Source organism: Theropithecus gelada, chromosome 9, assembly GCF_003255815.1.
Source record: "Theropithecus gelada isolate Dixy chromosome 9, Tgel_1.0, whole genome shotgun sequence".
Taxonomy (NCBI): domain Eukaryota; kingdom Metazoa; phylum Chordata; class Mammalia; order Primates; family Cercopithecidae; genus Theropithecus; species Theropithecus gelada.
In genome coordinates this window covers 36,678,167-36,693,850 of record NC_037677.1, presented here as the reverse complement: position 1 = coordinate 36,693,850, position 15,684 = coordinate 36,678,167, and the positions used below count along the sequence as shown (strand labels likewise).

The following is a 15,684-nucleotide window of genomic DNA, read 5'->3' as shown; positions in this document are numbered from 1 at the left end:
ACAGTTGTGTCTCTAATCCATCTTAACACTGATGCAAAGAGCTTGAAAACGGCAGGGAGTGGTGGCTCATGCCTATAATCCTAGAACTTTTGGGAAGCTGAGGCAAGCAGATCACTTGAGGTTAGAAGTTCGAGAACAGCCTGGGCAACATGGTGAAACCTCACCTCTACTAAACATACAAAAGTTAGCAGGGTGGTGACGTGCATCTGTAGCCCTAGTTACTTAGGAGGCTGAGGCAGGAGGATCACTTGAGCCTGAGAGGTAGAGGTTGTAGTGAGCCAAGAGTGCACCACTGCACTCCCACCTGGCTTTTGGGTGTGAAACCCTGTCTCAAAAAAAAAAAAAAAGACTTTGAAAACGTTTAACATACTATAAAGGGAATGTTTATAGTCATAGCTCTAATAAAAAGAAATGGCGGAAAAAAAAAATTGGGCAAAAGATATGAACATTTTACCAAAGAGGCCAGAGAGATGGTAAATGTGCAGATGAAAAGATGATTGACATCATTTTAGCCATGTGGGAAATGCAAATTAAAACCACACTGAGGCTGGGTGCAGTGGCTCATGCCTGTAATCCCAGCACTTTGGGAGGCTCAGGTGGGCAGATCACTTGAGGTCAGGAGTTGGAGACCAGCCTGGTCAACACGGTGAAACCTTGTCTCTACTAAAAACACAAAAATTAGCTGGACGTGGTGGTGCATGCCTGCAATCTCAGCTACCTGGGAGACTGAGGTGGGAGAATCACTTGACCCCGGGAGGCGGAGGCTGCAATGAGCCAAGATTGCACTACTGCACTCTAGCCTGGGTGACAGAGCGAGACTCTGTCACAAAAAAACAAAAACAAAAACAAACAAAAACTCACAAACCCACAGTGAAAATACAGCACAAAGAATGGGAGAAAATGTGTACAAATCATACATGTAATAAGGGTCTAGTATCCATAATAGGGAACTATTACAACTCAACAATAAAAAGATAACCTCATTAAAAAATGGGTAAAGGACTTAAATAGACATTTCTCTCAAGAGGACACTATACAAATGCCCAATAAGCACCGTAAAGACACTCATCATCATTAGTCGTTAGGGAAATGCCAATCAAAACCACAATGTGATACCACTTGACTCCCACTGGGATGACTAAAATCATTAATGTAGACAGTAACAACTACTAGTGAAGAAATTGCAACCCTCATACACCGCTGGTGGGCATGTAAAATGGTGCAGCTGCTTTGGAAAACAGTCTGGCTGCTCCCGCAAAGGCTAAACATAGTTACCATCTGACCCAGCAATTCCACTCCTAGTTATACACCCATGAAAAATGAAAGCTTACATCCATACAAAAACCTGTTCATAGCAGCATTATTTATAACGGGCAAGAGTGGAAACAAACCAAATGCCCAACTGCTGAATGAATAAACAAAATGTGCTAGCGCCATACCATGCAATATTATTCAGCCATAAAAAGAACAAAGTACTGATTCATACTACAGTATGAATGACGCTTGAAAACATTATGCTAAGTGAGACTAGCCTGAGACAGACAACTCTTACACAATAGTGTAAGATTTTATGTATATGAGATGTCCAGAGTAGGCAAAGCCATAGAGATAAAAAGAGACTAGCAATTGCTGGGGCTTGGAAGAAGCGAAGAATTGAGATTGATCGGTAAAATGGATCTGGGGTTTCTTTCGGGGGTTATAAAATGTTCTGAAATTAAAAGTGGTGACGGTTACACATATATGCGGATATACTGAAAACCACTTAATTGTACAGTTAGAGACTCAATTGTTTAAGCTATTTGTAGCTATAGATTTTTTTACTCCAAAATTTTCAGAGCTATAGATTTTTTTTTTAATTATGGTAAAGAACAAATATGAAATCTACTCTCATCCAAGGTGAGTTTGTGGCATATAAATCATATCTTAATTTTTTAAAAAGCAAAACCTTAAAACCAGAATGAGATAGCATGATGCACCTATCAAAACAGCTAGAATAAGAAATAGTAATTACACCGAATGCTGGCAATGAGGCAGGGAACTGGATCCTTTATCCCCTGCTGGTAGAAATGTAAATGGTACAGGACCTTTGGAAAATAAATTTTGGAGTTTCTTTGAAAACTAAAAATGGACTTACCATGCAACCCAGCGATGGGACTCTTGGGCATTTATCACAAAGAAGTGAAAACTCATGCCCACACAACAATCTGTACATGAATGTTCACCGCAACTTTATTAATAATAGCTACAAACTGGAAGTTACCATAATGTCTTTCAGTGAGTGACTTGTAAAACAATCAGCAGTGCATCTACACCATGGAATATGACTCAGCAATGAAAGGGAATCCAGTAACTTGGATTAACCTCAAGGAAATTATGTTGAATGAAAAAAGACAATCTCCAAAGGCACATATAGTATGACTTTGTGTACATAACACCCGAAATAAAATTATAGATATGGAGAAAAGATAAAGGGTTGCCAGAGTTTAGGGATGGGTGAGGGGAAGGGTGGCTTAAAAGGGGTAGTAGGAAGAAGCCACTTGATGATGGGACAGTTCTGTATTTTAATTGTGGTGGGGATTACAGGAAGATACATGTGATAAAATTGCATTGAGTTTTACACGTATACATAAATGACTGCCTGTGTAACTATTAGGTTGGTGCAAAAAGTAATTGCGGTTTTTGCCATTAAAAGTAATTACTTTTGTACATTTTACAGTAAGACACACATAATAAACTTGCACAGAGTTTTACACATGTACACAAATGAGTGTCTGTGTAGCGATTTAACACTAACATCTGAATAAACTCTGCAGATTTCATCAATGTCATTGTCTGGTTTTGATACTGCACTACAGTTAAACAACATATTAACAGTAGGGGACAAGGGGAGAGGGGTGCCTGGGACCTGTCTGTACATTTCTTTGCAACTGCCTGTGAATTTAAGATTATTACAAAATAAAAAGAATGTTTTAAAAAAGTAATCCCTGTACCACAGGAAACTAAAAATATAACAATAATATAGCATCTGTCCCTGTTTAAGAGTAATAACTGTGTTTCAATAAAACTTTCATTTGATGGCAAAAAAAAAAAAAAGAGAAATACCGTGCACAGTATAGTCACAAATCCTGACCCCTCCTTGCTGGAGGGCAGTCTCCTTCGAGCGTGAGCTGCCTACACTCAAAAACAAGGCAGGAACTCCCAGTGTGGGTCCACTGACCTGTGCACCCTCATCTGCCCTCCATTCCCTGGTATGCAGCTCTGTCCTCTGCTGTGTGCTGGCTCACCCCAGCGCCTGAACACATCCCTCCCCTGTCTGAATTCATCGTCTCTCGCCTCCACCAACTCCTCGCATTTCCTGTGGCCCAGCAGGAGTACCCATCTTTCATGTGGGTTAATTGTATCTTGTCACTTGACTTCAGAGACCAGGTCTAATTCTTCCACAACATTCTCCATAACCCATGACACCGTGCTAAGCATATAGGAAGGATTTTCCTTGTGGATGGAATAAACGCCTGTCTGCCTTGAGATCTTATGGGATATACGGGGATATGAGAGCTATAACATAACACCTCACACATAACCAATACTCTGTCCTTATTAGTATGTTACCTTGTTTTTTTATTATTACAGTGCTATGGATAAACCATAGTAGGCATATTATGACCAATTTTACAGAAAACTAAGTTCAGAATAGTCAAGTGACACCCAGTTAAAACCCAGAACTCTCTTTTAAAACCTATCAAGGACCTGTCTATTCTTGCATCTATCGGGATGCAAATTTCTACCTTAAAACTATTTTCAACTAGGTATGTTATTAATTAATTCAGGTACAAATATTCCCAAAGGAAGTGTAATATTTTGCAGCACAAAGCATGACATTGGCCAATACCCTGGGGGTGGTCGAAGTGCTGGACGAAGATGACACAGAGCAAATGTCTTAAAAAGTAGGGACAGCAGTGGTCTGTGATCAAAGACAAATTGGAAGAACACAGGAGAGCGCCCCTTCCAGACGTATCCCAGATTCAGCCATTTCTTCCCAGAGCCACTGCTACCCACTAGTCCAAGCCTCTGATCTTGCCTAGACAGTTCCAGTCATTTCCCAATTGGTCTGCCTGCTTCCACTTTTGCCCCTCAGCAATCTGTGGTTCACTCGGCTGTCAGAGTGTTCCTTTTCTGAAAGGCTCATCAGATCTCACTACTCCATTCAATGGCTCCCCAAAGCACAAAGATCTAATCTTCCCCCACTTGCTTAGAAATGTCCACATGATCCAGCCCACACTCACCTCTCCAAACCCAGTTTGTCCCATTCTCTCCCCACCACCAATGCTCATTCCTATTTTTCCACCCCTCAAGAAGGCCAAACTGTTTCCACCTTGGGCCCAGTTGCAATGGATTCTTGGTCTGCCTGCCATGCTTTTCTGCCTGATCTTTGTATGGCTGGTTCTGTGTCCTTCAGATTTCAGTTTAAAAGTCATCTCTTCAACCTAAAGTGGCTTCCAGTTCCTATCATATTACCTTTTTTTTTTTTTTTTGAGACAGAGTCTTACTCTTGTCACCCAGGCTGGAGTGCAGTGGTGCAATCTCAGCTCACTGCAATCTCTGCCTGCCTCCCAGGTTTAAGCAATTGTCCTGCCTCCGCCTCCTGAGTAGCTGGGATTATAGGTATGTGCCACTACTCCTGGCTAATTTTTGTATTTTTGGTAGAGACAGAGTTTCACCATGTTGGCCAGGCTGGACTTGAACTCCTGACCTCAAGTGAGCCGCCCACCTCAGCCTCCCAAAGTGCCAGGATTACAGGCGTGAGCCACCACGCCCGGCCTACCCTCTTTTAATTATTGGTCAAACACCTATCATTATCTGATATTTTTCCTATGGACTGATACATTCACTGATGTAGTGACTGTCTCTCCCTCATCCCACTACCATGTAGGTTCAAGGAGGGCCTGGAGCTCTTTTCCCCTGTTCCCTTTTGTATTCCCAGTGACACACCATAGGTGTTTAGTAAATATATGTAGAATGAAGATACAAATGAATAAATTAAAAAGACCACTATCCTACCTACTTCACAGCTTTGGCTCTATTTGGCCAATCAAGTGGCCGAGTAATGACAATCAGAGTACATTAACAGCCTTCACCTAGAAAGCAGGGAATAGCACGATTCTAAATAGCTCAAAAGCTTTCTGAAAACAGTGTATGCTTAGTCACCCTCTGAAGTCCAGATCAAGCCCGCTCAATCCAGGGTCTCCTGAGTCTCAGCCCTGGAATCTTTACAAAGGTTTTCACAGTCACCTACAATCTGGCCGAACCCTGCCCATGCAGCTGTCCATTATTCAACAGGGCTAGAAGCCAAGCTCCCAAAATCATTCCAAGCTCAATGTTCACTCAAGGTCTCCCGAAATTCTGGGCTGCATACTACTGAGGTCACATACCTCCCTGCACTCAGACCATTAAATCCCCCATTCCTTAAGCCCTCAGCTCAGTCAATACCTCTCTTCTACCATTGTCCATCACTGACTTAGTCCAGAGCAGCAGTTCCCAAAGTCTGCAGAATCCTAAGGGGCCCCAGGACCCACTCATTCATTCATTCATTTTACTTACTTATTTATTTAGACAAAGTCTCACTCTGTTACCCAGGCTGGAGTGCAATGGCACGATCTCAGATCACTGCAACCTCCGACTCCTGGGTTCAAACGACTCTCATGCCTCAGCCTCTTGAGTAGCTGGGATTACAGGAACGTGCCATCACACCTGGCTAATTTTTGTATTTTAGGTAGAGACAGGGTTTCACCATGTTGGCCAGGCTGGTCTCAAACTCCTGATCTCAAGCGATCGGCCCACCTCGGTCTCCCTAACTGTTGGGATTACAGGCATGAGCCACTGCACCTGGCCCCAGCACCCTTTTAGGCAGTCCATCAGATTAAAACTATTTTCAGAATACTACCAAGATGTTATTTGTCTTTTTCACTGTTTTTTTTGTTTTTTTTTTTTTTTTTTTTTTTTTTTTTTTTTGAGACAGAGTCTCGCGCTGTGTCACCCAGGCTGGAGTGCAGTGGCGCGATCTCGGCTCACTGCAAGCTCCGCCTCCCAGGTTCACGCCATTCTCCTGCCTCAGCCTCCGAGTAGCTGGGACTACAGGCGCCCACCACCACGCCCGGCTAGTTTTTTGTATTTTTAGTAGAGACGGGGTTTCACCATGTTAGCCAGGATGGTCTCGATCTCCTGACCTCGTGATCCACCCGCCTCGGCCTCCCAAAGTGCTGGGATTACAGGCTTGAGCCACCGCGCCCGGCCTTCACTGTTTGTTATTTGCACTGCTGGTGCAACAGCAAGGTAAGTTAAACTGCCGGCCTCATAGCGCAAATCAAGACAGTGGGACCAGATGATTCTAGTAGTCATTGTATTCTTCAGTGCCAGGTGCAAGCAGAAAAAAAAAAAAAAAAAATGCCAGTTTAACAATGTCTTCACTGAAGCAGTAAAAATTATTAAATCCTGACCCTTGCATACACATTGTTAATACACCCAAGTATGAAGAAATGAAGTATACACATAAAGGCCCTCCGCATAGCAAAGTACGATGGTTGTTTCGAGTTCTGAGCTGAACTAGTGGCTTTCTTCATGAAACACTATTTTTACTTGAAACAACGAAATAAAGCGCCAACCATATTTATTCAGATTTGGGTATTTGATAGACAATTTCTTGAAGGTGAATAAAGTAAGCTTGTCACTTGAAAGAAAACAACGGACAGTATTGGTTGCCAGGGACTGAGTGTGAGCTCTCAAGCAAAAATTAGAATTTTAGGAAAGTTGCCACTATGAGTTGACAATTTCCCAATACTTAGTCTTTCCCCCATCAGATCAATAGTGATATTAACAAATATGATTTTTATATCGTATAATTAAATCTCACTGCATTTGGAAGGTCTGCATAATGCGGTAAAACTACTATTTTCCAAACGGTCAGGGCATCATGTTATGAAATCACGCATGAGTAAGAAATCCATTCAAAGTACAAGATACGCCAATGTATTTTCAGGTAGGAATACAGAAAGTTCATTGATGAGGTTTCAGATTCTACATTATAACAAATTTTTAAGATACCACCACTTTTGAGTTTGGGTGCAGTATCAAAGAAGAATCAAGAAACAGAGATCTACTTAACAGGTGCTCAAATACTTGTTGACCATAAGCTACCTCCCTCCATCTCTAAGGAATGAGTATCTTTGTTTTTGACCAAATGATCTGTTAAACTTGAGGATCTCAGCACACTTGTGGGGATACCTTTAAATTGTTTTAGAGCCCTTTCTGAAAAATGTGAATGAAATGAGTTCTGATTCTTTTTTCAGTCTATTTGGGGTTCAAATCTCACTTTAGAAACTACAGATCCTGTCCCATTCCTGTTTGCTTTTGATCATCAAAAAATAAATACTGTTCATTTCTTTCCCTCCGTGCTATATATTCCATCAAAACTTGAACATATGTTTTTTTGTTTTGTTTTCTTTTGGGTTTTTTTTTCTTTGAGAGGGAGTCTTGCTCTGTTGCCCAGACTGGAGTGCAGTGGCACGATCTCAAATGACCGCAACCTCCGCCTCCCAGGTTCAAGTGATCCTCCTGCCTCAGCCTCCCAAGTAGCTGGGATTACAAGCACATGCCACCATGCCTGGCTAATTTTTGTATGTTTAGTAGAGACGGGGTTTCACCATGTTGTATCACCATGTTGGCCAGCCTGGTCTCAAACTCCTGACCTCAAGTGATCTGCCCACCTCAGCCTCCAAAACTGCTGGGATTACAGGCTTGAACCACCAGTCCTGGCTTTGGACACACATTCTTAATGGAGACAGTCAGATAGAAACGTCAACGCCAGCACCAGTCAAGATGAAGCAAGCTGACCATACTCTATGATTCCCACTGATTTTAACTGAAATCTCTGCATATAGTTAAAAAAAAACCCAAAACCCTACCCGCCTGAACTCTGAACACTTAACAATTAGAAGCATGGGGGATCTGACCCAAAGGGGGCTGAATCATGGAGCTGTGTAGCAAAAACTCCAGGAGAAATCCCTTATTACGGACAAAGGCCTTCGTTTCTGTCTCTTTCTTATCTTTTTTTCTCACCCGGTCTAGCCCTCAGGCCATGCATATGGAAAGATCTCCCAGATCTACTCATGAATTAAGCAAGGTGTAGTGAAATGTACACAGTGTGCTGCCATTTGTGTCAAAGACGATGGTAATAACACATATTTGGATTTAAAAACAAACAAACAAAAAAACCCTCCATTGAGGACCGGGTGCCGTGGCTTACACCTATAATCCCAGCAATTTGGGAGGCTGGGGTGGGTAGATGACTTGAGGTCAGGAGTTTGAGACCAGCCTGGCCAACACATGAAACACCATCTCTACTAAAAATACAAAAATCAGCTGGCCGTGGTGGCGGGTGCCTGTAGTCCCAGCTACTCAGGGGGCTGAGGTACGAGAATCGCTTGAACTAGGGAGGCGGAGGTTGCAGTGAGCTGAGACTGTGCCACTGCACTGCAGCCTGGGCAGCAGACCAAGACTCTGTCTCAAAAGAAAAAAACAAAACAAAACAAACAAACAACTCCATTGAGATAAAGAAAATGTAGTTTATATATGTCATGGAATACTACTCAGCCATAAAAAGGAATGAAATAATGGCATTTGTGGAGATCTGGATGGAATTGGAGACCATTATTCTAAGTGAAATAACTCAGGAATGGAAAACCAAACATTTTATATCCTCACTCATAAATGGGATCTAAGCTATGGAGATGCAAAGGCATGAGAATAAGAAAGGACCCTGGAGACTCAGTGGAAAGGGTAGGAGAGGGTGAGGGATAAAAGACTACACACTGGGTACAGTGTACACTGCTCAGGTGATGGGTGCACCAAAATCTCAGAAATTGCCACTAAAGAATGTATTCATGCAACCAAACACCACCTGTTCCCTAGAACTGATTGAAATAATAATTTTTAAAACACCACTGACTGTTTATACAAGAAACTAATAACAATGGCTACTTATTTGGAGGGTGTGTGGGGACTGTGTGGATGGGTGTCAGAGATAGTAGAGAACCCACATGAGTGTGTTATCTGTTAACAATTCAATACACTATATTTTTAAATGTCATCCTTGCACAGAACCCAATCAATTCTGTTGAATGAAAAAAGTACGCAAGATAGCTTCCCTTCCATCTGTTCCCATCTCCAGCACACACCCGTCACTACTGATGTTGGCACTCCTCCATGGGATGTTTCAGGACCCCCTGGACAGCAGCAGGCAGCTCTTCAAATTTTTTTTTTAATGTGGTTTTTAAAACAATACTTGAGAATAATCAGCTTCCAGTAATGAGCGCTTGCATCACTCTAGAAAAGTGTTTTCAAAACTATGTTCTAATTAGGTCCTTAGAACACCCTGAGACAGTTTATCTGTTCCAGGCTCTATTTTATAGAAGGGAAAACTGAAGTTGTGGGAAGTTAGGGGATCTGCCCATGGTCATTCCTCCAGAAATGGCAGAGCCGATTGAGATCTTCTGATTACAAGTTGACAGTCCTTCCAAGGCAGCTTAGAGAAGGGTAACACCCCTATCATCCTTCCCAACTCCAAAAGAAGAAAGAAGAAAATGATAGCAAGACCTCCGCAGATTTTCTTTCAATCCCATGACATTTTGTGACAGACTGATATAAGTATGGGTCAGTCTGGGTCTTGGTCCCAGGGGACAGTACCAGCAGAGAGGGAAAAATATCCAAATTCTGTTCTGACTGTTGCACTTGTCCAGCAAGAGAGAAATGAGGAAGGAAAAATGTCCTTGGCTGGTGTGGAGAGAGCTCTGCCAGTAAATCTGGCGGATGTTCCAACATGCCAAAGATATCCCCCCAAGTCCTATTAACACCATGACACTGAACCAGAGGCGGTGAACACGTACTAACACTGCTGACATCTTGGCAGCTTTTGAAAGAAAGATCCTGCTGCTATTTACTAATGCGTGGGTGGGATATTTGAAGATGGAGAGGTGCTGGAAAGGAAGCAGAGTGTGGGAGGCCTTTGCTCCCAAAGACTGAGTTGAATGTCGCTCTGCATATGCTTTGCAAAAGTTTCCCTCCATTAGCTTTTCCTCCTCTTTCATCTCGTACCCTCCAAATCGACTCTAGAGTCCCAGATCCTCCAACAGAGAGAAAGCGGGAACTATCAGCGAAGAGAATGAAACGTGCCCTTCATAACTACAGTCTGGATCCACTGTCCAAGCTGAATAGAAGCTTAAAGAACAGCAGCATCAACAGCATCTAGAGGCGGGGTGTGGTGGCTCACGCCTGTAATCCCAGAACTTTAGGAGGCCAAGGCAGGAGGATCACTTGAGGCTGGGAGATCGAGACCAGCCTGGCCAACATGGTGAAACCCCATCTCTATAAAAAATATAAAAATTAGCTGGGCATGGTGGTGGGTGCCTGTAATCCCAGCTACTTGGGAGGCTGAGGCAGGAGAATTGCTTGAACCCGGGAGGTGGGGGTTGCTGTGAGCCAAGATCATGCCATTGTACTCCAGCCTGGGCTACAGAGTGAGACTCCATCTCAAAAGAAAAAAAAAAAAAAAAAAGAAGGCGGCACAAGTAGTAGTCAATAACTCACAACTATTTTCTCTAGGGTATGTAAAAATATTTTAGGGAGCATCACAAAACTTTAAAAAGTCAATTTAATTTTAATTTCAAATTTTAAACTAATGGGCTAATTTTTCCTGTTTTGCTTTGTTTTGAGACAGAGTCTTGGTCTGCTGCCCAGACTGGAGTGCACTGGCACGATCTTGGCTCACTGCAACTTCTGCCTCCCAAGATCAAACGATTCTCCTGCCTCAACATCCCAAGTAGCCGGGATTACAGGCACGTACCACCATCCTCAGCTAATTTTTGAATTTTTAGTAGAGACAGAGTTTCACCATGTTGGCCAGGCTGGTCTCGAACTCCTGACCTCAGGTAATGGGCCCGCCTCAGCCTCCCAATGTGCTGGGATCACAGGCGTGAGCCACTGCAATCAGCCCATAATGGGCTAATTTTATGTAGCTTTGATGTGATCCCTTTCAAAGTGGATAGGGAATAAAAATGGCATAAGCAAAGGTCTGGAAACGTGCAGGGTCTCCCAGGTTGAGCTAAATTCTGCTCCACAGCAGCTCAGCAAAGTGAAATAATTCTCTTCCTCGCCTCAAGTTTCCACTTTTCCTCCAAGCCTGGAACGCTCCCACACTTTGTTATCTAAGAGGCCAGGGTGATTCAAGGGAAAGGGGAAAGGAATTCTCCCCCAAGATCTACATCTGATCAACAGAAATGGATCTGCCTTCACACTGAAACAATTCTCCACGGTCCTATTGTTCTTTGTTTTTCCCAAATGATGGAAAAATCTGATTCCAGAAAAATGTTAGTAGCTAGATGATGTGACCATAGTGCTAAAAAGTTATGTGGCTTAAGATTTTAAGGGCTAACCTATTCGAGTATTTTCAGAATAACATCTAATCTCTTGACATAAATCTATTACATAGTCATATAAGCAAAGCTCCCACAAGATGGAGAACAAAAGGGACAAGCCTAAAAAGGTTTCACTTGGAAAAAATTAAGTATGACTCAGGCTTGGGATACTCAGGCTTAGACTTGCTGTGTCCAACTCAACATGGAGTAGACAACAGTAAAGATTAAGAAGGGGAAAAGGAAGAATAAAAACAGGTGCTTGGAGCCACACTGGGGGCAAAATACTTGACAAACGTTGAGAAAGTTCTGGCAAACTATCAGGAAGGGGTTAGAAAAGTCTAGACTACTGTCAGTAGTGTAGAGCTGAGGAATGTTTGTTTGTTTGCTTGAGACGGAGTCTCGCTCTGTCGCCCAGGCTGGAGTGCAATGGTGTGATCTTAGCTCACTGCAACCTCTGCATCCCGGGTTCAAGTGATTTTTCTGCCTCAGCCTCCCGAGTAGCTGGGATTAGAGGCACGCACCACCTTACCCAGCTAATTTTTGTACTTTGAGTAGAGACGGGGTTTTGCCATGTTGGCCAGGCTGGTCTCGAACTCCTAACAAGTAGCTGGGATTAGAGGCACGCACCACCTTACCCGGCTAATTTTTGTATTTTTAGTAGAGACGGGGTTTTGCCATGTTGGCCAGGCTGGTCTCGAACTCTTAACCTCAGGTGATCCCCCCCACTTCAGCCTCCCAAACTGCTGGGATTACAGGCATATGTCAAAGAAGAATAAATCATTTCCCGTAGTTGGACGTACCTTCCCTTTACAGGAACAGCTTCTGTGCAAGAGCATGAAGAAGGCCTCCAGGGTCCAGGGAGCCCTGGGCAAAGCTCCCTTTGAATCCTGTCCTTTGTAGACATGGATGCAGCTGGAGGCCATTATCCTAAGCAAATTAATGCAGGAACAGAAACCCAAATACTGCATGTTCTCACTTATAATGGGAGCTAAACATTGAGTACACATGGACACAAAGAAGGCAACAATAGACACCGGGGCCTACTTGAGGGTGGAGGGTGGCAGGAGGGTGAGGATGGAAAACTACCTCTCAGGTACTGTGCTCACTACCTGAGTGATGAAACGATTGGCATCCCAAATCCCAGCGGCACGTGATTTACCCACATCACACACCTACACACATAGCCCCTGAACCTAAAATAAAAGTTGGAAGGAAAACAAAATAAAAAGGACACTAGGGATTGGGAAGAGCAAGGCAGCTACCCTAAGCCATCCCATCAGACAAGAGAAAGACACTTCCCTCAGACTTTTCTTGATGGGTAGAAAGAAGGGAGTTTCTTAACATGTGCAAATGGGTTCATTAATGCAAAAAAAAAAAAAAAAAAAAAGGCCTTATTCCATGTGATACCCACATCAGAACTCTCTCCAGCAGTATGTCACATTACCCTAAAAATGTCTTCCATCAGGGGGACTGGAAGAGATGGGTCACTGCCCCAGAGGCCTAGACTGGCCTGCCCCCCACTATCACCCCAACTTGGTTGTGGCAATGCCATTGCTTCGGAAGAGTGATGATCATCAAAATTTTCCTCCAACTCTGGCATTTGGCCCAGAGCAGAAGACTCTTATATTTTCATTCCCAAAATGATCCCAACCCTTAAGATCCCGACCCTTACATTTTGCAACCACCTTGGGCATCCTGCACCTCTATGTCTTACCAACTACGGTTAAGAATCACAGGAGTGGTAGCTGTGATAGCAATTTCATTTCATTTCCCTCAGCACTTTTCCTTTCCTCTGAGACAATTCCTTAGAGCCCTACGCTGTCGATAACAATCACACAGTCAGGAACAGTCGTAACAGCTCACAGGCACTGAGCACTTACTCTTTCGAGCATTACGCTAACGGATTTACATAATTATAGTTTTTACACATTTAAATCATATTGCATTAGCCCTCTGACATAGATCGGGGTGTCCAATCTTTTGGCTTCCCCGGGCCCCATTGGAAGAATTGTCTTGGGTCACACACAAAATACACTAACACTAATGATAGCTGATAAGCAAAAAAAAAAAAATTGCAAAAAAATCTCGTAATGTTCTAAGAAAGTTTACAAATTTGTGTTGGGTCACATTCAAACTGTCCTGGGCTGCAGGTTGGACAGGCCTGATATAGACACTACTATTGTCCCCGGTCTGCAGAAGAGGAAACTAAGGCTCAGCATGCCAATCTTCATCTCATCCTGTTCTCATACTTTGGGAAGAATTCCTTATCCAACAGTAAAGTTTCAGGGATCCAAAGTTTATGAATGGTCTTTTTAACAGCTGGGAGGCAAGGAGGGATAGTAGGAGAGAGAGAGGGTATATAATAATGCTCTCTGGTCTGGGCTTTTGGAAGAGTATTCTTGACTCCTTTGGTCACAAAATTCACACAAGGTATAGCTACACTATTGTTTTGCTGTGGCACAGGATTTAGCCGATTCTTACCCTATTGTCTTCCTGGATTTCCCAGTCACTGGAGAAAGTCGCCAGCTGCTGCCCTTGGGAACAGTTTGAAAACTGGAAAAGGCTAGAAAACATCCTTCTGTTCTCTTGAGTGTCCGGGAAGATGGCATCTTGGAAATTGACTCCGTGAGGCAAGAGGTTATAATTTTCATCCATCCTAATGGAGAAGAGGGAAAAAAAGGCAGACATGTAGACTCGACGGCCAAGGGTGTACCAACTTCAATCAAGAGTCACAGACAACTGCGATGGGCTTGCCAGTTTCACTTCAATGTCTGGCGTGGCTCTCATTAGAGGAGTTACTACTTCTAATTATTTCTTTGTCTCACACTACATCAGTCTATCCTTAAGGTTTTCAAAAAGACGAGTTTGAGCAAAGTATGGATAAAAGTATGCATATGGTGCCTGTTTGTCTATTTGTGTTGTCTTCCAAGTCCTTCCTTCTCAAAGAGGGTTCCTGATTTCCTGGTGAAAAAAAGGCCAGCTGTAATGACCTATGTTCTGTCTTTGCTGTTTATCTTCTATTTGACATGAAACAAATGTCTTAACTCCTCTAAGCCTCAGGATTCTAATCTGCAAAAAGAATATAGTACTGGCTAGGTGCGGTGGCTCATGCCTGTAACCCCAGCATTTTGGGAGGCCAATCCAGCATTTTGGATCACCTGAGGTAAGGAGTTCGAGACAAGCCTGGCCAACATGGTGAAACCCTGTCTCTACTAAAAATACAAAAATTAGCTGGGCATGGTGGCACACTGTTGTAATCCCAGTTACTCAGCAGGCTGAGGCAGAAGAATCACTTGAACCTGGGAGGTGGAGGTTGCAGTGAGCAGAGATTGCACCATTGCACTTCAGCCTGGGCGACAAGAGTGAGATGCCATCTCAAAAAAAAAAAAAGGAATATATATATATATAGCACCTACTTTTTTGATGATGTCATAAGCATTGCATCAAAAACTAAGTAAATGAAGCACTTGGTACAAAGTAAATGCAGTATACATATTAGTGAACATATTTAAAGGCCTAGCATAAATCAATTAGAATGATTCTTTAAAAAGTCACAAAAAGAAAGAGATGAAAGTTACACTCCAGTCTAAAAAAAACAACATGTATGGCTCACCAGCAAGTCTCCACTGCCACCCTCACCCCTGACAGTGACCAGAGGTCCAGTCTCCTCTCAGTAGGTCCCAGAATAACAGAGGAGGAATGATTTGTATGTAGTTGTTAACACCAAGACAGTCCTGTGAAATGAGAATGTCAGACTACTGTCTGACTTTGTATTTCTTTCCTAACTTTTGTAAACATGGTAGAGTAAAAAAGATGAGAATTGGCTGAGCACCACGGAACCACTGGACGAATTGTATTTCATGATAAAAATTTCTTTAAAAAGTCTGTTCAAATACTTGGGCTCTTTTTTCTTTGGAGAACAGAGTTCTGGTTTTGAATAGTTTTATAGATGGTATCTCAGTATTTTTCCTAATTAAAAACATGAAACTCTAAGTTTCTCTGTATCAAGAAGGGCACTCTCTCAGCCCCACTAGCTTTATTTAGAAACTACACTTCTCTGGAAATATATATAGAGAGAAAAAAACTTAATCTAGCTGAACCACTCAAGCCAACACAAAGCAAGACATGTTTTTTAAACTTAGATATTCTGGCTTCAATATGGAAAACATGTGTTGCCATGCACTTACAAACACCACTTTGTAGAACTGTTTTCTTTCTC

At 42.7% G+C, this 15,684-nt stretch overlaps 1 protein-coding gene across 2 annotated transcripts in view; it reads right to left on the bottom strand.

Moving 5' to 3' along the window:
- CCDC3 (coiled-coil domain containing 3) overlaps nt 1-15,684 on the bottom strand; it is a 150,913-nt gene that overhangs the window by 83,618 nt on the left and 51,611 nt on the right. For both annotated transcript variants that reach the window (XM_025397844.1, XM_025397843.1), the window contains exon 2: nt 13,947-14,121. In XM_025397844.1, coding sequence (XP_025253629.1) covers nt 13,947-14,121 — 175 coding nt within the window. The remainder of the gene's footprint in view (nt 1-13,946; nt 14,122-15,684) is intronic.